Source organism: Ictidomys tridecemlineatus, chromosome 5 (assembly GCF_052094955.1).
Source record: "Ictidomys tridecemlineatus isolate mIctTri1 chromosome 5, mIctTri1.hap1, whole genome shotgun sequence".
Lineage (NCBI taxonomy): Eukaryota > Metazoa > Chordata > Mammalia > Rodentia > Sciuridae > Ictidomys > Ictidomys tridecemlineatus.
The window spans coordinates 149,126,914-149,147,271 of NC_135481.1; the positions used below are offsets into that span (position 1 = coordinate 149,126,914).

Here is a 20,358-nt window from a genome sequence, read left to right on the forward strand (position 1 = left end):
AAGACCCAGTCTTTCCCTGTCTCAGCAGGGTCTGGGGATCTTCTGTCATACAATACCCTATACTCCCTGCCTTTCCAGGGTGTGCCAATAGGGATATAAAGAGGAAGAAGGGGATGAAGGAGATGAAGACAGGCAGATCAAATTCCTGTGACTGTTCTTACAGATTCTCCACAAGAGTCACATAGCAGCAGCATCTGGGATGCTGACGAAAGTTCCCAGCAAAAACCTACTATATTCTTTATATTACAAGGCCCGTATTTGGAGAAAGAGTCATCTATTCCTACCCTGTTCCCCAACCTTCCAAGAATATCAACATGAAGGTGCTATGGCAGGAGGTACCATCGCAAATCTTATGGACCAAGGTGGAGGCCAAAAGAGTAGAATAGAAAGGATACATAAGCCAGGTGCAGTGGGACACACCTATAGCCCCAGCTACTCAGGAAGCTGAGGCAGTATGACTACTTGAACCCAGAAGTTTGGGACCAGCCCAGACAATATAGCAAGACCCCACCAAAAAAAAAAAGGGAGGGGGAGGGGGAAGGGAGAGAGAGAGAGAGAGACAGACATTAAGAACAGGAAGCAAGTTGGTGGGCAGCAGCCCTGGTCTAACTCCTTTGTGTCTTTTTGCAGCTAATCTGACTCACTTGGTGGATGGACAAGTGGGAAGCTCTCTTCCTGTAGGCTTCTGGGCAGGTGAAGAAGGTAGACAGGAACGCACTAAGTCAGAAGAACTAAATTTTAGCAAGGGGTGCAGCTGTGAGTCACTGGATGGATAGATGACAAGAGGTTAGGAAAACCAGCAGCAGGGAAGAAATGCAGACAGGCGTTCCCTGGCAGCTTTGGTGGCCGTAGCTGGCGGGGGCTGACCCTCTCTTTTTATTCCAGCTGATGTATTCTTAGAGAAGCCAGACCAATCAGATGGAAAATAAGAGAAGTAAGACTATCACCTGCCGCCTTTCCTGAACTATGCCCAAGAGGGATTTTGAGCCTGCCTCTATGCCCTCCCAGTGGGGGACCAGGAGGAGTCAGAGAAATGTCAAGCCAGCAGCCAGCCAGAGGAGGAAAACCCTCAGGCCTCCGGATACACTTCAGCTTTCAACCTGAGCTCACATAATGAGCAGAGAGTGCAAGCTGTGAGCTTCAGTAACTTTAGAGGTGGCTGATGCTGTACCAGAATCCTACCCACTGCTCCAAGGAGGAAGAAGGTAGCAGGATGTGAGAGTCAGAATGAGGCTGATGTAGAGACTGAGGGCATCTCTGATCACTGATGGTACACACTGGTGTGAATGGGAAATGGCTCCAACTTAGACGTGGGGTGTGTGTGTGTGTGTGTGTGTGTGTGTGTGTGTGTGTGTGTGTGTGTTTGTTTTACCTTAAGGAAGTTCATTTAGGCCAGGTGTGGTGGTTCACATCTGTAATCCCAGGGGCTAGGAGGCTGAGGCAGGAGGATTACAAGTTCAAAGCCAGCCTCAGCAAAAGCAAGGTGCTAAGCAACTCAGTGAGATCCTGGCTCTAAATAAAATACAAAAAAGAGTTGGGGATGTAACTCAGTGGTTAAATTCCCCTGGGTTCAATCCCCAGTACAAAAAAAAAAAAAAGGTTCATTTATAAATAGTAGTTTGTTATGTTTAGGGATTTGGGAGGAGATAAGATTTGTAGTTAAGACTACCGGATAAAGACTATAAATTGAGGATGAATAATTTAATAGGTTGAAAAAAAGTAGTGGTGAGGCAAATTGTTGCATTTAAATTATCAAAAACCAATTTTGGGGGAAATGCCATGGTATCTGGGCTTTATATGAATGTAGACTTTGATTCCCTATATATCCTTAAATTAAATTCTAAACTAATACATAGACATATTTATGGAGTACCATGTGATTTTTTTTAAAACAAGTACACACTGTATGTTTAAATCAGATTAAATGTATCTATCTCCTCAAATATTTTGCTTCTTTATGGTAAATACATTCAAAGTCCTTTCTTCTAGCTTTGAGATTCTGTACATTTAAAAATTCATTATCACTACTATAGAAGGTCACTTATTTATTGAATAAAATTACTAGGACTGCATTAGTCCTTTTTGGGGGGTGTGTGTAATATAACAAAATACTCAATCCTGGGTACTTATAAAGTTTATTTAGCTCAAAGGTTTGGAGTTTAAAAGACCAAACATCATAGCACTGGCTCTACCAAGGGCCCATTATTGCATACCTCATGGTAGGTGACAACACATGGAAGGAGTGCATTCAAGAGTGGAAACAAAAATCACACTGTGAGACAGGAAGCCAGGACAGAGAAGAGCCCCATCTTGGAGCCTCCCAATAGGCCCCATCATCTCTCAATGCTACCACACTGGGGACAAAAAGCTTACAATGTATGACATACTTAAACCATATTCAAGCCACAGCAAGCACTTGTTAGCATATAAAAATTAAGAATATGTGACAACTGGATTCAGTAACAGCATTTTTAAGTAAACAAAACAAGATAACTACAGATCAATCTTATTAATGATTGTTAACCCCCAAAACCAAGGTGTTTCGTTTGTTTTGGTACCAGGGATTGAACACAAGGGTATTTAACCGATCTTTAAAGTAGAATGTGCTGGGTTCCAGATGCCAAAAGGCCCTGAAATAAGAGGAAAGTGTGCACAGAATATATAACAGCTGAATACGCATCCAGGACACACTCAGCAGACTCTGTCCCTAATCTCAACAGCCACATCCTTTTCCCTTTGAGCCATCCAGTCCAAAAGTTGAGAAGACACACTGACTGCATGGATGAAATAGGACAAGAGAGACACTATTCAACTTCAATATATTGGCTTCTCAGGTCACTTCTAAAGAAAGCAATTACCAAAAGCCCAAGTATAAAGCTGTTCAATATAAAAACTGCCATCTAGTAGAGTTGTAAATACACAGCATTTGACAAATACCACAGTAATTAATTCAGGTAAAAACCACCAATGGATGCTAAAATTAGTGGATGATGGTTAGAGGAGAAATCGGATATCTCAAGATCTCAAAGAATTGGTCTTTAAGATGTTTATTAATTACAAAGATAAAAAAAATAGTTGTCTTAAGACAACCTGGCAAGTGATCGGGATTAACACTACCCATACAGACATCACAGAAACCATTCACTCCTGATGTGATGTACTGAGAAGGACATAATGTCACTTGACCTGAGGGAAACTGAGACAGAGATAAATGTAAACTGAGGGACATTCTGCAAAATAACTCAAGGTCACAGACAGCAAAAACAAGGACAGGGTTTAAAATATTTAAGAGACACACCAAGGCTACATGGGATCCTGAACTGCACCTGGAAAACTTGGAGGTTTTTTGGGTTTTTTTTTTTTTTTACACTATGAAAGACATTATTGAGATAACTGATGAAGTATGACTAATATCTGTTACAATTATATTAATGTTTACTTCCTGATTTTGATTACTGCACTGTTTATATAAGTGAAGGTCTTCATTCTTATGAAAACATACTGAAGCTGGGCACGCTGGTGCACATCTGTAATTCCAGCAGCTCAGGAGGCAGAGGCAGGAGTATTACAAGTTCAAAGATAGTCTCTGTAACTGAGTGAAACCTTGTCTCTAAATAAATAAAAGGCTGGGATGTAGCTCAGTGGCTAAGCACTGGTGTCAAAAAAAAAAAAAAAAAATCCCTGGTGTCAAAAAAAAAAAAAAGGAGGAAGCAAGCAGCAAGCAAGCACACTAAACACATGATTAAGTATTCAGGGGCAAAAACAAGCATTATACCTAAAACTTACATTCACACGTTCAGGGGAAAAAAAAAAAAACATACAGAGAAAAGGATAAACCCAATGTGGTGTCAACAATCAAGACATCTGGATGAAGAATTTAGGGGAATTATTTTCTGTTATTTAAAATTTTGAAATAATTTTACTTAATTATCAAAAGAGAGGCTAGTTAAAAATGATCATCTGGAGAAGTTGCAAATACTGTCATTAGGAAAACATCACAGTATAAAGTTTTTGTAATATTACATATTCTATCCACCAGCAAATCATGAAATTATAGTAAGAGACTTCTTAAAAGCTCTTAGACTATTCAAAGAGATTTTCAGAAATATAAAAAGGTTGTTTTTTTAAAAATCTTTAATTTGTTTTATTAAAGCTTAAAGCTTCAATATTTTGTCTTTTGGATTTTTCTTTCTCTTTTTTTTTAAACATAATCATCATGGTAATACCTCATTATATGCTTTGAGGTTTCCTGGACAAAAGCCTGTTACTATTTGTGACCCTAATTCATCCTTTTTGCTGGCTGTGCTGTGGGCATAACATCAGTTTATTATAATTTACAGTGCCTCCTAGTTGCTAAATCACCACTATATGCATAGATGATTCAGAGGGAAAAAAAACAAACTAGTATATACACTAAAACCAACCTACTCAACAGTTATTTAAGAAAAAACTTGGTCCTTAATTTCCCCTCTAATATAAACACGATACTTATTAATCTGCATAGATTATACAAAGCTTCCCAAACAAGGAGAAAAAAATATACAGCTCTAATAAACTTATATAGCTACTTGTTGAAAGAGTCATACTCAAAATTGAAGGGTCCTGTGATAAAAAAACTATAAGAGTCTAACATTTTTGTCCATGACTATCATCATTAGCATTCTAACATCTGAACATGCAAATACGACACTTGTTCTGCTCTAGGTGAAAATTTTAATTTTGGAAATAGTCTAAATTTGTTCTACCTCCCATGCTCTTAATATGGTATTATTTTCTATTTCAAGTATTGATAGCTAGTAAAATGCTCCATGCTTAAAATAATAATAGTTATTTTTTATGTATATCACATAATATTTGCACTCCTAAATGAGAAGTTTCATTTCAATCACAAACCCACATCTGTCCCCTTTCTCTCTCCCTGGGGCAGCCTCAGAGCTAAGAAAGATGATTTTGGAAATGAGATAGAGGTCACACAGACAAGATGTGAGATTAGACAGACAAGAAACGGAGAACATGTCTCCAATCAGCAGGAGAACCAATTTCCAGGTTTGTTTCTCAAGAGGCACATGATCCATGTGCTGAGACCCAAGGTAGAGGACAGGATGCCTCACAATATTGCAGGAGCACTTCCTCCTCAGCTGGTATAGCAGCCAGCAGGACTGCTGGAGATGGTCTGCTACACGAGATGGTCACAACAAGGCTGTTTCCTGCGCAAATGCTCTGGAAAGAAGCATTATGTAAGATGACAGCATACAAATAACACTTCAGAAAACAAATGAACACTCATCAAATTATGCACTGAAAGAATATGGTGTTTTATGGAAAGTCAGTAAACTATGGAATCTAAGAGCTAGAAAAGGCATCATGAATAAACTGAATAAACTGACTAAAGAAAAGAAGCAAACCAGACTTTATCAATTTGTGAGAGAACATGTCATTTCCTCAGTTTTTTCTTTTTTTTTCTCCTACACAGGCGTATTCCCTGATAGCAGAAAGTGAATATTCCCATGGCTTAGGTCATAGTCTAAAGCAGCCCTCCAATAAATATTAAGGTTATTGTTTTCAATCTTAAAAATTCATATAAATCTGCATGATATTCTATGATATCCATGTTTGTTTCATTATAAACATTACCCTGGCTCCCCCAAACGTCAGGTAAAATTAACATTCTAAGAACTTGGGCCATGTTTATCCCTGCTACCTACTTGACTCTATACTGGCATAGCTGTATACTCTCTGGAGAAACGTGGTTCCAAATTAAAATTTTATTTAAGAGAAACCAAAGTAAACCACACCATACCACACCAAACCGAAGGAAACAAAATAATATTTGAAGGGGAAAATATTAACAAGATATCTGAAACAACTTTTTTTTTTTTTGGTAGTGCTGGGGATTGAACCCATGGCCTTGTGCATGCAAGGCAAGCACTCCACCAACTGAGCTATATCTCCAGCCCTGAAACAAATATTATCTAACATATTTCTCAGAAAAAGTCCACTCCTGATAAATGTATTTTATATTAACACAGCATACACAATCAAAAAAAAAAAGTAAGAAAGAAAGCACTACCTAAAATGGGAATAAAAGGCTTGTCTTCTATACAACATTTTTGGAAATTAAAAAAAAAAAATCTTTGGCTGAAAGAACAGGAAAGAGTCACATCCATACAAACCTTCAGAATGGTAAGAATTAGTATCATCAAATGCTCCTCAGCTTAGCCTAACAACAGTAGTATTTTAAAAATCACTCATTTGAATTTTCAGAATACAGCTCATGATACCAGCCGGCTAGCTACAATAATAGAGCACTTCACAAAGTATATTTTCCTTAAAAACCTAGTAACCTTTATCACGTTCTCCATATGTGTTAATTTGTCAAACATTAAATGTCTCATATAGTAACCTCAAAGAGGAATACCGAAATGATCAAGATAAGACCCAATCTACTAGGAAAAAGACAAAGCTGAATGTCTGGCACAGAGAAATAAATACCCTAGAAAACAGATCTTCAAAGAGTACAATATCAAAATAGAATTTTTTTATTTGGTGAAATTTCCCTACAAGTGTTCAAAAAACTATTAATATAAGGGCTACAGTGACATGTGCCAGAGTTAGGTATCACCTGGAATTAGGTAACTGAAATTAAAAGCCTATTTCAAGAGGCGGGAGATGTATTTCAGTGGTTAGCATGCACTTAGCATCAAGGCTCTGGATTTGATCTCCAGCGTATGCATGCATACACACACACAAACACACAAGCCTATTTTAAGACAGATGTAGGCTTTTTGCCCAACCAACCCCAACTTTTCTGAAGTAAAAAGACACTTGTGATCTGGGATTGTGGCTCAGTGACAGAGTGCTTGCTTTGCAAGTATGAGGCACTGGGGTCAATCCTCAGCACATATAAAAATAAATAAATAAAATAAAGGTATTGTGTCCATCTACAACTAAAAAAAAAAAAGAGAGAGAGAGAGAGAAAGAAAAAAACAAAACACTTGTGGGCTGCTAAGTCAAGAGGACAGTAAGTTTGAGGCCAGCCTGCAGCAATTTAATATAATAAGGGAGACCGGGGATGTAGCTCAGTGGTAAAGTGCTCCTGGGCTTAATCCCCAATACCAAAAACAAAACAAGACAAAAAAAAAAAAAAAAAAACCCTTAAAAGGCACTCCTGGGTTCAAGCAAGGCTAAGGGAGACAGGCACAAAAGCCCAGCAGTAGGTGTCAGAGCCCAGACTGAGAAAGGGTCCTATGCATGCTGGGAGCGGCAGTGCTGGTTGAGCGGTAAGGACAAGACGGCACCAGCGGAAGAAATGTGGCACCAACAGGAGATTGCACACATACAGCACAAATTGATGCACTAAGTAAATCTCTGAGGATGATGAGAGCTGGTTTTCTCAACTGTCTAAGAAAGGAATTATGACATGGAAAGAAAGAATAAAGAACCTTTTGGTGGTGAAATGGAATTTGGGGTATTAGTGTGAAATTATGGAGATACACACATACTTTTCCTAGTTCAATCCACTGAAGAGGCCTGCAAACAGCAACAACCCAACAGAAGTGAACATACTTAGGGCCAGATTTTGTCTCTAAATATTTTCTACTATAAGGAACAAGGGTCTTAGAGAAATTAGGACAGGAAAACATAAGAGTATGGAACATCTTACTGTACCAGAAAGCAAGAAATTTTGCTCAGAATATATAGAAACATATCCAGAAAAACACAGAACCCTCACAAAAGGACTGGACAAATCTGGGATAATTAAATAAGAAAATATAATAACAGTAAGAGATTATAACCCATTGAACAAAATAGGAATGCAAGAGTCTATATTCATACAAACACATACATGAATAAATAAATGGGAAGAGGAATAAACTTTACTTACAGCTAATAACAGTAGAAGCAATGGCAGGATTATAAAATCACCAGTTGGCAAACATCACAATATTAATTTATTCAGTCAAGAAACATCAATGGATGCTAAAACATAGGTGTGAGTTTGAAGAACAGGATATTTATATAGCCTAAAAGCAGCTCTCCACAAGTGTGCTTACTAATTATAAGAAAGAAAGTAACTTTGCAATGGAGAAGCCTGGCAGACACCATCATAGTGAAACAAAGAAAAATCATGAACTGCTAAAATTCAAGGAAAAGACAGTGTCACTTCTGTAATATTTCTGCTAAAATGCATACTATATATATCAATTCAGAAGAAAACAATTTTAAAAATCCAAACTAATTAATATTCCACTGGTCTGTAGTCTTCAAAAGTGTCGATATCATAAAACTCAAGTCTGAGGACATATTTCATATTTAAAGTAAATAAAGAGACATAAACACAGCATTTAAAAATCCATTCATTTTAATAACATTTCAACTTATATATAGATTTGTAGAAAAATAATAAAGAGATATCTCGCTGTATTCCACATACTTTTTCTATTTTAAATAAAAAGAGTTGAGTTTAGACTGGAATTATACATATTCAGTGTTTCATTGGGGTGGGGAGGACTGTTAAACAAAAATAACAAATACAAGGTCAGTAGCTAAGCAACAATAAGACATGTTTAGTGTAGTAAACAAAGAAGAAAAGGCAGTAAAAATGAATCTTTCTATACTTACTTTATTTAATTTCCAGCATAGGTCATAATCAAATCAGTAACTGCTCCAATTGCTAAGTATTATCTCAGAACACACACTAGGGGCTCTCTTCAGTTTATTAGTGGGAGAGGACAGATATGGGAATAACATTATCAGTGTAAAAACAAATCTATTGGCATGTAATTCATCTGCCCTGAAGGACAATTTAAACAGCAATTTCAACAAAGTATAAAAGTACCTTAAACTTTGCAATGAAAAACCCTTTAAGGTTAGTCTTACAAGTTAGTACTGTCAAAATACTCTCAAAGTACTTGTCTTTATCTAACATCGTTATTTCTCTTCCCACCTACAGGCTAACCCTCATAAACTTGAGTGCTGGGCTGGGGTTGTGACTCTGTGGTAGAGCACTTGTCTAGCATGCATGAGGCACTGGGTTTGATCCTCAGCACCACATATAAAACAAAGTTATCATGTCCATCTAGAACTAAAAAAAAAAATTATTGTAATTAAATGACTGCAAAGGGCTGGTGTGTAGCCCTTAGCACATGCTAAGCATGTGTGATGCCCTGGGTACCAATCCCCAGTCACCCCCGCACCCCGCACCCCCCCCCAGACAACAGAGGAGGAGGAAAATGGAGGAGGAGAGGAAAACTGTGTCTTTAGAATACAAATGAACCAGAAATAGACCAACTCATAAAGATGAGGCAAGTTTGAAACAGCTCAGTCCCTGTTGGGCGTTAAGATAACCTGTTCTTATGTTCATTGTCAAAAGCAAATTAATGTTCTCATTGGAGAACACTAATCATATCCAGGGACATGCAATGTTTTACACACAATGTTTGCAATTGAGTCAAAAGTTACTAGTCATGGCAAACGGACTTGGGAGTCTCAGGTTTAAACATGGTCATGTTTCTCCAGTATTATCTCAATGAGCAAGGAGATTGGGTCTACACGATGAAGAAATTTGACCCTATGGGACAACAGACCTGCTCGGCCCATCCTGCTCGGTTCTCCCCAGACGACAAATACTCGAGACACCGAGTCACCATCAAGAAACAGTTCAAGGTGCTCATGACCCAGCAACCTGGCCCTGTTCTCTGAGGGTCCTTTAAATTTCATGTTTCATCTGTCACCTGCTCGGTTTCGGAGAATCCATAACCAAATGCATCAATCTGTGAGCCATGAAGCTTTCTTACCACCCATGCCCTTTGGAATCCAGTCTCCTCTGATTGCCTTTGATCATGCTTGTATGAGGCCATCAGGGTGACATCCTCTTTAAAGGGAACACGTTTTTCATATTTTGAATTATTGCCACGTTATTAAAGATAAAATGATTTGAAAAAAAGTTATTAGTCATGCCAGTATTAGACCCACAAATGACTGAAAACTGGGATAGAGAGGGCAAATACAAGAAATCCATACTTACAACATATAGACTTTAATATCAAGTGATTAATATGTTCAAGAAATAGGTGACAAAGTGGGGAATTTCAGCAGGGAACATTAAGCTACTAAAAACAACAAATGGAAAACCCCAAACTAAAATATTCTGATAAAATACAAATAAAACATAATAGGTTTAATGGCAAACTACAACTGAAAAGAATATAAATATGATTTCAAGGAAAAATACCTTAAACCAATAGTAAAGTCTAGGTAATAAAAGGTATATTGAAATACTTGGAGGAAACATGTACCAATGGCTTCGATTTACCTTCAAATACATGAAAAAATAAGATGGATGGACATACACATAATAAAGGAAGTATAATAAAACACAGAATCTAAGTGTGTATATACAAGCATTCACTAAAAAAATATTTCAGCTTTGATGGAAATTTTGCAAAAATTTTTGAAAAAAAAAGAAACTGAAATAAATTTTCCTAACAAAAACTGAATTCATCAACATCAAGACCTGCTTCACAGAAATTTGAAAGAGTTAATTCTTCTGAAAGGAAGAAAATAATCACAGATGGAAGATCAAAGATGCATGAAGGAATACAGAATAAGAGAAGGGTAACTATAAAGGTAAATCTAAACAGAAATTAACTGCATGAAACAGTAATAAAGATGTCTTATAGGATAAACACACATGACAACAGCCCAAATGGTGGAAGGAGTAAAATGGAGTTGCAGAGTTCTAAAATCCTTGCATTTCCTGGAAAATGAGATTTACAGTCTTTAATAAGTCTAAACTGCATGACATCATCTGTACTAGTTAAACACTAAATAAATGGCAGAGAAGAAAAAACAAACACAAAAAAGTAATCCAAAAGAAGGGAGGAAAAGAGATTTAGAAGAGGTGGACTAATAAAACACAAGTAGTAAAAATAGTATATTTAAACACATGTGTCAGTTATTATATTACAAGTAAACAGACTGAATACTCTAAAACTATTCCTGCCAAGTATAGTGGTGCATACCTATAATCCAAGGGGCTTGTGAGGCTGAAGCAGGAGGATCACAAGTTCAAAGACAGCTTGAGCAACTTAGCCAGGCCCTAAGTAACTTTAGCAAGACCCTGTCTGAAAATAAAAAATAAAAAGGGATGGGGATATGGCTCAGTAGAAAGTGCTTTCTTAGCATATGCAAGGCCCTGGGTTCAATCCCTAGTACTATGTAAAACAAAACAAAACCACACACACAAACAAAAACTACTCCCAATCTGAAAAAAATTATAAAATGTGCTGTCAAACACAAAATAGGTAAGCCCTAGGCTTATTACATTTACTCCATACGACAGCTCACATAAAAGATCTAAAGTGAAACGGTATAAATGATAACAGTGTCCTAGATTAAAGTCACTCAAACTATTCCAAAATACAACAACAGGAGAAAATATGTCTCTGCCAGATCAGATCTTGAAGCAAGGCAAACTTCCACGCCAATAAATATTTATTAAGTTCCTAATGCAGTGGGAGATTTCCTAAGATTTGGTGTTTTAAAAACACCAATGTGGTTAAAAAAGCAAAAATACTAATACTCAGAGGGAAGTGGCAATATAGCTGCACTCTTCATTTTCCCTCCAAAAAGAACTAGCTCTTGAAATCCTAAACACATAGTCCAGGTATGACAAGTAGGTTTCCTTTGGGCCAGTCCTGAGTGACAAGGATCCATCACCTGCAGGGTTGGAGGCAACAGGTGGGGAGGGACTGTGAAACATGCTGGGTACACACATCAGGTGTGCACGCTCAGCACTCATGACTCCACCTGCCCACCTTAGCCTCATCTTACTTCTACTGAAGATGCAGCAAGTCCAGGTTAATGGGCACAGTACAGCATATCTCACATCCCACTGCCCTCCCCCAGCACGCACCAAACACCTACCTACCAGGGCCTGTGCAAAATTCAAGGACACTTATTTCACTATAGATTCTATCACAAGAGTACTTATATGCCCTTTTTGCAGGAAAGCAATGACTAAAGCAAGATGTCACCCCACAAGTTTTTTGCTTCCATCTGCCATCTTAAAAGAAAATAATTTTTTTTCAATTGGGTACATCCATATAATTTTAATAAATGTTTATAAGCTTTGACATATGAACGATATGTAAAGACGTGAAAATACCAAGTATGTTATAGCCTATAAGTCAGCAATTAAAACCTTAAAAGTTTTCTAGAGCACACTATCAATGAGTTTACAATGCCAGAAAGATCAAACTTAGTTTGAAAGGCCACAAAAAATGACGTATACAAAATTTACTAGAAACTAAGTAAGCTCTTCATGGAGTTTCCATGGCACAGAATCTTCTATGATTTAAAATATATAGAAAAGTAAATTCTCCCAAAGTTATTTTTTATAATCAAATAATTTTCATCTGTAAACAGACTTAAGCGTATTCTTATACCAGCAATCTCATTATATGCCTCTTTGTCACTGCCATTTGACCTTGGACCTTGTTTCTTGTCCCTTGTATATGACCTTGTACATGGTCACAGCACAGGGACCTCATCCTATATATGACCTTGGCCCTGTTTCCTCATTCCCTGGTATGTCTGTGCTGTACAGTCTTTCTCCACAAGGCTCTGAGCAGCAGTTGCCCCACACATGGACTTGTCCCTGCCACCCTGACTTGGGTTTCCTGCAAGACCCTGTTCCTAGGCCTGTTAGTACTTCTCACTGACATGATTAATTTGGTGTATCTCTCCTGGAACAACTCCTTGGAAGTGGGATTCTTGTCTTACTCATCTTTGATCCTTCTTGACTACCTCGAATGTTTTTATTCTATATTTGTACTGTTTCTATTTTATGACAGTATAAATATATTCTCAAAAACATTCATTCTTTGCAAGAGTGCATTTAATTAAACCATCAATACTTTATTTTCCTATGAAGGGAAGGGATTGGGTTATGAAGTAAAAACAAATTTGGATATTTTGCTGGGGCAAAATATCCAAATTAAAGCAATGATAAAATAACATTCACAGGCTCTACTGCCTGACTGCCCTCAATTTAGTCGACTTTCACTAATTGCTTGGGCTCTTCTCAGAGGACCCCACCCTGCCACTTGAGCCTCTGAACCTCTTTCTCAACCTTCAAGCACCAGTTCAGACCTCGGATCCTCACCCTCCAGCCCAGGGGGATCGTGCTCATGTTGTCATAGATTGTGTACTTGTTTTCATGTGAGCACCACAGTTGTAACTAATGAAATAATCACCTTGCACAAGGACAAAATTCCAAAAGGCAGAGACCTGGGTATTATCCCCCTGGGTCTCCCAGTGAAGTACAGTGTAGGTACATAATTATTTGCTGGATGTTGATTTTGAAAAGCTCTTAATGGCTTACAGAAATATATATATATATGATTCACAAATATATATTTTATGTGTATATGTAATATACACACAAATACATACATGTTCTTTCTTAAATTCAACAATGGCAAGGATAGGTATGTTTACTCATCTTAGTGCTCTTGCCACACAGCACCATTATCACACAGTAGGCACTTAATAAAATTTATCTGTTGAAAACTCAAAGTGGATCAAGGACCTAGGCACTGACCACAGACACTGTGCCTACTAGAAGAATAATTAAGCCCAAATTCCATCATGTTGGCTTAGGAAACAAATTCCTCAACAAGACTCCTAAAAGGCAAGAAGTAAAATCAAGAATCAATAAATGGGATGGCTTCAAACTAAAAAGCTTCTTCATAGCAAAAGAAACAATCCAGAACATGAAGAGAGAGCATATAGAATGGGAGAAAATCTTTGCCACCTGCACCTCAGATAGGGTATTAATTTCCAACATATATAGAACTCAAAAAACGTAACGCCAAAAAACAAATAACCCAGTCAACAAATGAACAATGAAACTGAACAGACACTTCACAGAAGAAGAAATATGAATGGTCAACAAATATATGAAAAAAGGTTCAACATCACTAGCAATTACAGAAATGCAAATTAAAACTAAGATTTCATCTCACTCCAGTCAGAATGGCAGCTATTATGAAGACGTAAACAACAATAAGTGTTGTCGAGGATGTGGGGGAAAAGGTACACTCACACATTGTTGGTGGCACTCCAAAATGGTGAAGCCAATATGGAAAGCAATATGGAGACTCCTCAAAAAACTAGAAATGGAACCAGCATTTGACCTAGTTATACCACTCTTCGGCATATGCCCAAAGGACTTAAAATCAGCAGCTACAGTGACACAGCCACATCAATGTGTATAGCAGCTCAATTTATAATAGCTAAGTTATGGAACCAACCTAGGTGCCCTTCAACAAGTGAATGGATAAAGAAAATGTGGTACCTATACACAATGGAATATTACTCAGCCATAAAGAAGAAAGAAATCATGGCATTTGCTGGTAAATGGATGGAGCTGGAGAATATCATGCTAAGTGAAATAAGCCAATCCCAAAGAACCAAAGGCCAAATCTTCTCTCTGATATGCAGATGCTTACAAGAGGTGGTGGTGGAGAGGTTCACCAGATTGGACAAGGGGAAGTGGGGGAAAGGGAATGGGAAACAAAGTAGAATGAATCAGACCTAACTATATGAATATACGACCAGTATAACTTCACGTCATATACAACTACAAAAGTGGGAAGTTACACTCCATGTATGTATGTCAATATACACTCTGTCATATATAACTAAAAAGAACAAATAATTTTTTTTAAATTTCTCTATTTAACAACAAATGAGTGAACGATTCATGTACATCTCTTCAAAATCCTTTTGGGTTGTTAATAATCATCTAGGTATTAAATATGGAATGCAATAATCTATTAGCTGTTTAGATTTGTCTTTAAAATATTTGCCATTAAGGATAAGCACTCTGTATTAATATTCTAGATGCCTAAGGCACATGAAAAACCATAAAAATAGAAAATTCAAACCAACCCCAAAGGTTAATCCAACAATTTTCCATATCCTCATAGAGTTAGGCAAAAAAAAAAAAAAATGGAAAGAGCCACTTGCCTGAATTATAAACAGAAATACAGAATCAAATAAAAGCCCCTTAGGCTGGGTTTTTATGGGGCTCTAAAATCTCTTCCTAAAACAAAAAGTGCTGCTATGTAACTATTAAGATAGCTCAAATCCAAAACACTGACAAAGTCCCCTTTTGGAGAGTATGAAGACCAGCTGGAACTCTCATTCACTGCTACTAGGAATGCGCAACAGTACAGTCACAGCGGGAGACAGTGTGGATCTCCAAGCTAAACAGCATCTTAGCTAAACTCCACAATTACATTCATGTATTTACCCAGTGATTTAAAAACACATCCACACAAAAACATGCATATAAATGTTTTTAAGAACTTTATTCTAACTACCAAAACCTGGAAACAACCAAGATATCCTTCAATAGCTGAATACACAAACTATGGTACATGTCCGTAACATGGAATATTATTCATCTATAAAAAAGAAATGAGATATCAAGCTACAAGAAGACATGGATGAATCTAAATGATAAGTGAAAGAAACCAGTCTGCATACTGTGTAGTTCTAATTATATGACATTCTAGAAAAGGCCAAACTATGGAAGAGTGGTTGCCATGGTCTTGGTAAGGGGTGGGAGAGGAGCACTGAATAGTGAAGTGCAGAGACTTTCCAAACAGTGAAACTACTCTGTAGAAAAGTTAATGGAGCCAGGTGTGGTGGCAAATGCTTGTAATTCCAGTGGCTTGGGAGGCTGAGGCAGGAGGATCACAAGTTCAAAGCCAGCCAGAGAAATTTAGTGAGGCCCAGAGCAACTCAGCGAGACTCTTGTTTACAAATAAAATATATTAAAAAAGGACTTGCAATGTGGCACAGTGGTTAATGTGGTTTAGTGGTTAAGCACCCATGGGTTCAATCCCCAGTACAAAAACAAAAGAATAAATTTACCAGTGAATATCTGATAATGCATTTGTCAAAACCCACAGAACTTTATAGTACAAAAGCAATTTCAATGTACACAAACATAAAAAATCATTTAGGAGGTCAAGGAATCCCAGGATAGAATGCAGACTGTGAAAAAACAACCTAAATGTATTATATACATATACAACACCTTCATTGAAGAGGGTGAAGGGAGAAGGTTGCTAAGTAACTTGGAAAATGAGTAGAGACTTCAAGATTAAAGGCAAATGAAACGGCACATAAGCACTACCACTGTAGTCTGGCTGGTGAAGTTGTTTCCCATAAGGATACAGGATAAAATTCCAAAACCACAAAGAATGAATACTGGATTGAAGAATTAAGTAGATGGGTGGCAGATGGTGAAAGCCAGGCTTCTTACTGCTAGGGTGGGAAGTTGGCAATAAAGAAAAGGGAGGAAGCTAGAATGACCCACCTGGTAAAGACTGGAGTTGGAGAGCACAGTATGGATTCATCCTTTCACTAAAATAAATGCAGATGGTCATATACTATTATGGTTTGGATATAAGTTGTCCCCCCAAAACTGCTGTGTTAATGCAGGAGGTAAAATGATTAGATTATGAGAGCTATGACCTAGATGAATCCATTTGATGGATTAATAATTTGAATAGATTTCTGGGTGGTAACTATAGGCAGGTGGGGCATAGCTAGAGGAAGCAGGTCACTGGGGGCCATGTCTTGTCTCCCTGGCTCCTCCTCTTTCTGCTTCCAGCCACCATGAGCTGAGTCAAAATAAACTTTCCTCCTCTAAGTTGTCCTGGTCAGGTATTAGGTCACAGCAACAAAAAGTTCTTAACAACCACATACAGAGAAATTTACAGATCTGCCTATATACATAGGTTAGTATACAAATACACCCAGTACCTAGGTCCTGGTTTCTAATAGTATTCTCCAAAAAAATGGATCCTGGGATCCTTAAAGAAACTGCTGATTCTAGGACTGGGGCAAGAAATACACAAGATGAGCCTGGGGCATCTTCTAGCGTCAGAAGAAAGAAAGTGCTATAAAAGAAAGGCAGGTTCAACTGAAAGAACCCCCAAAAGCCAAAACTAGAACAATTTTATCAACAAAATAAAGTAGTATGTAAGCCACAATACAAACTAAACATCCATGAATCCATATCAATAGTCATAAGTAACTAAACAAATGGGGGAGAGTAGACAAATCTCCTGTACAGAAAAATTCTAAATTATGTAGCTATTCCACCCTGAAGGAGTAGAGCAAAACTCCCCCACTCTAGTGTGGGATATCCACAGAGACTTCCTCTCCAAGAGCACAGTATGCAGAGTGGCGAGGGTAAGAATGGCTTTCTAACGGAGAAACCTGACCAACCTGACACAACCAGGTGACCAGGGACAACATCAACAGTGATGGGGCTCAGTGGTTTAGCACCTCTGGGTTCAGCTCAGTTTAAAAAAACTACTACTGAGTGCTTCTCCTGTGCCAGATACTTAATACAACATACCTGCAAGACAGGTTTTAATCACCTTTTAGAAGAGATGCAACAAGTTTAGAGAACATGGTTCTCCTACAGGTGCGCAGCTCCATGATGGGGCCATAGAGCCCTTGTCCTTACATCTTGAGGGGCCACACTCTGGGTAGCATTCTGTATTTGTTTTCAGGCTGCTATAACAAATTGCCACAGACTTGGCGGCTTGAAAAACAGATACCCTCACAATTCTGGACATTACAAGTCTGAGACCTGGCAGAGCTGCCCCCTCTCTGAGAAAGCCTGGCTCATTCCAGTTCCTGGTGGTTGCCAGCATTCCTGGGCTCATGGCTGCATGACTCCTATCTCTAATTTTTTCACATGGTTTTGTAGGAGGGAGGGGGACTGGAGATGGAACCCAAGGACACTCTACCACTAAGCTACATCTCAACTCCTTTTTAAAATTTTTATTTCAAGACAGGATGGATCTTGCTCCCAGGCTGGTCTCAAATTTGAGATCCTCCTGCATTAGCCTCCTGAGTAGCTGGGACTATAGGCATGTGCTGCCACTATGTACTACTTCACCAACCTTTTTGTCTTTTATCCCCCTCTTTGTCTCTCTCAATTAAAAAAAACAAAAACAAAAACTGTGATGACATTTAGGGCCCACCAGGATAATCCAGGGTAATACCCTCACCTCAGAGTCTCAGCTTAAATCTATCTCCAAAGACCCCTTTTCCCAGTAAGGCACTATTTACCCAGAACTTGGGTAAATAGACCAATTGACTACACATGCTGTAAGTCAAAATGATATCAAATGGATTTCCCCTACAAAATTAGTTCTGAATGACAATGACAGGTTTTTTTCTTTCTTACAGGGATTACCACCAAATACACATGAACTCAGCTGTTAATGTAGAAAGCACCATCCTCAGCTACAGAGGTCATGAATGCTTTCATCAAGGTCAGAGAATTCAGAGGGCTTAAGAAAGAGTCTGACCAGCATCTTTAAAGAGACTGTACAGGAATTTTAACACTAAGGACTTTAAGAAACTGACCCAGGAATACTGAAAAATTCCTAAGATCAAATACCTCTTGTTTGTTCATTGGTTGCTATTCACTACTTTAATCCATTTAAGTTACTACTTTAGCAAGACTCTAACCAACCAACCGAGTACCACAATACCTGTTACCTTGAACATTCTCGTAAATGTATGCGCACACTAAAAATATCCCAAAGAAATACAAGAACCCTAAAGATTTTCCTTTTGTCTAAAATTCCTCACAACTGAACTTTATGGATTCTTTTTAAATGAATACTGGTAATATTTACAACAGCGAAAAAAAGTTTGCAATATTTCGAGTGCAATATTATAAAGAAAACATGATCATTACAGTTAAAACTGCAGGCCCTGCAGTAGATTGCCTGGACTCAAATTCTAAATTTTTCTCTTCACAAGCAGTACAACCCTAGACAAGTTATGTGACCCTGTTTTAGGGGAGAGAAAATTGGGTTAGAATACACTTTAAATAGGTTTTCTCCAGATAACAAAATCAAAAGATATCCTTTAAAACCTCATCTATCTCTAAGAAATTCTTTACTACCAGGACTTAACTGAATCAATTTTCAATAACTTATCTCCTGAACTTAATACTGACTTCTGCCTTCCTGTTAAGACCACGTAAAAGTTCTATAAATCTATAATAACTGTTACAAAATGACTAAGATTGCCTGGTGATCATTTAGCTTTCAGTCTATTAGGGAGTTTTACAGACTAACGATTACAAAAGAAAGGCTGAGCCCATGGTACATTTCTAAAGCAACTAATAAAGGGTGTGAAGATGCTTCTTGGGGATGTGTTTTTTCTATGGGAGTAAGAGGCTTAAGTCTTTAAAGCTAAACAAAACCATACAAGTCTAAATCAATAGAGGGAGCATCAAATTTCATAATAAATAGTCAAACACAGTGATGCTAGCCTATGGAAGGCTGAGGCTTGAAAAGAATCAGTTCAGGAATTCAAGATCAACTTGGACAACACAGCAAGACTATTAGGGGGAAAAAACATGATAAATAAAAACCTCTACAACACAGGCTCCATAGCTTACAATTCCAAACAAATAGCAATTAGCGTCTGTGGGGGGGAAAGGGAGCAATGCTGACCACAGCCCTCTGTGGTCCACTGGTCTTCAGGCTAGTACCCAAAGTTCTATTATTCTCAAGCACTGTTCCACAAACCAGTCATCAGCAGATAAAAAGAGTTTCCCTTCATTATTGTAGCACATCTCCCACACTATCCACCCATACCCTTTAAAGGATTCTCTCTTTAAAGAAGATAATATTCACTTTGAAAAAATCCTCCCACATTACCACCTTCCAAGCTCTACCTGCAAAATTCATCCACTGACTAATCACTTCTCACCACTGAGCTGCTAAACAATCTTCCTGCTCACATACCAACCAGAGGAGCAGGGGACTAGTTTGCAAATGTTAAATCCCTGCACGCCCCTGAACCCGACTCCCAAGGCTTTCCCCCCACTCCTCCATCCCTTAGCCTAATACTCAATACCCTCATCATGGAGAGGTCTCGTAAGATCCAGTTCCTAACTCAAAAGATCCACCCACCTCCTGGTCCTGATCATGCACATCACATTCCCTCTGCCTGAAATGATACTTCCCAGATTAAAAAAAAAAAAAATTCACTTCTTACTCTTTCAGCTGCTCTAGCAGCCCCATTCCTCCACTACTCTATCCACCTCTAGTGCTTGTACTTCTTCAGAAGATTGAGGGACACTTGCTATTATGTATGTCTCTGTCTCCTCATTTTGTCTCCACATATAAGCAGATGCATATTTGTTGGTGCAGCGACTTGTGGTAGTGTTGGGGTATTTTTGCTGATGATATCATCGGTGGTACAATTTTCCCAAAAGGAGCCGTCAATTGACTTGGT

General features: G+C 38.1%; 2 protein-coding genes across 2 annotated transcripts in view; one reads left to right on the forward strand and one right to left on the reverse strand.

The window, feature by feature from the left end:
• The window catches only part of Chsy1 (chondroitin sulfate synthase 1), a 72,256-nt gene that overhangs the window by 24,350 nt on the left and 27,548 nt on the right, over positions 1–20,358 (reverse strand). The window lies entirely within an intron of this gene.
• On the forward strand, positions 9,508–9,702 carry LOC120886263 (H/ACA ribonucleoprotein complex subunit 3). Its single transcript, XM_040274536.1, has one exon. The coding sequence runs from the start codon at positions 9,508–9,510 to the stop codon at positions 9,700–9,702; it is 195 nt and encodes a 64-aa protein (XP_040130470.1).

What these genes read in the sequence shown, in the direction of transcription:
- LOC120886263 (XM_040274536.1), top strand. Translation starts at nt 9,508, where the DNA reads ATGTTTCTCCAGTATTATCTCAATGAGCAAGGAGATTGGGTCTACACG.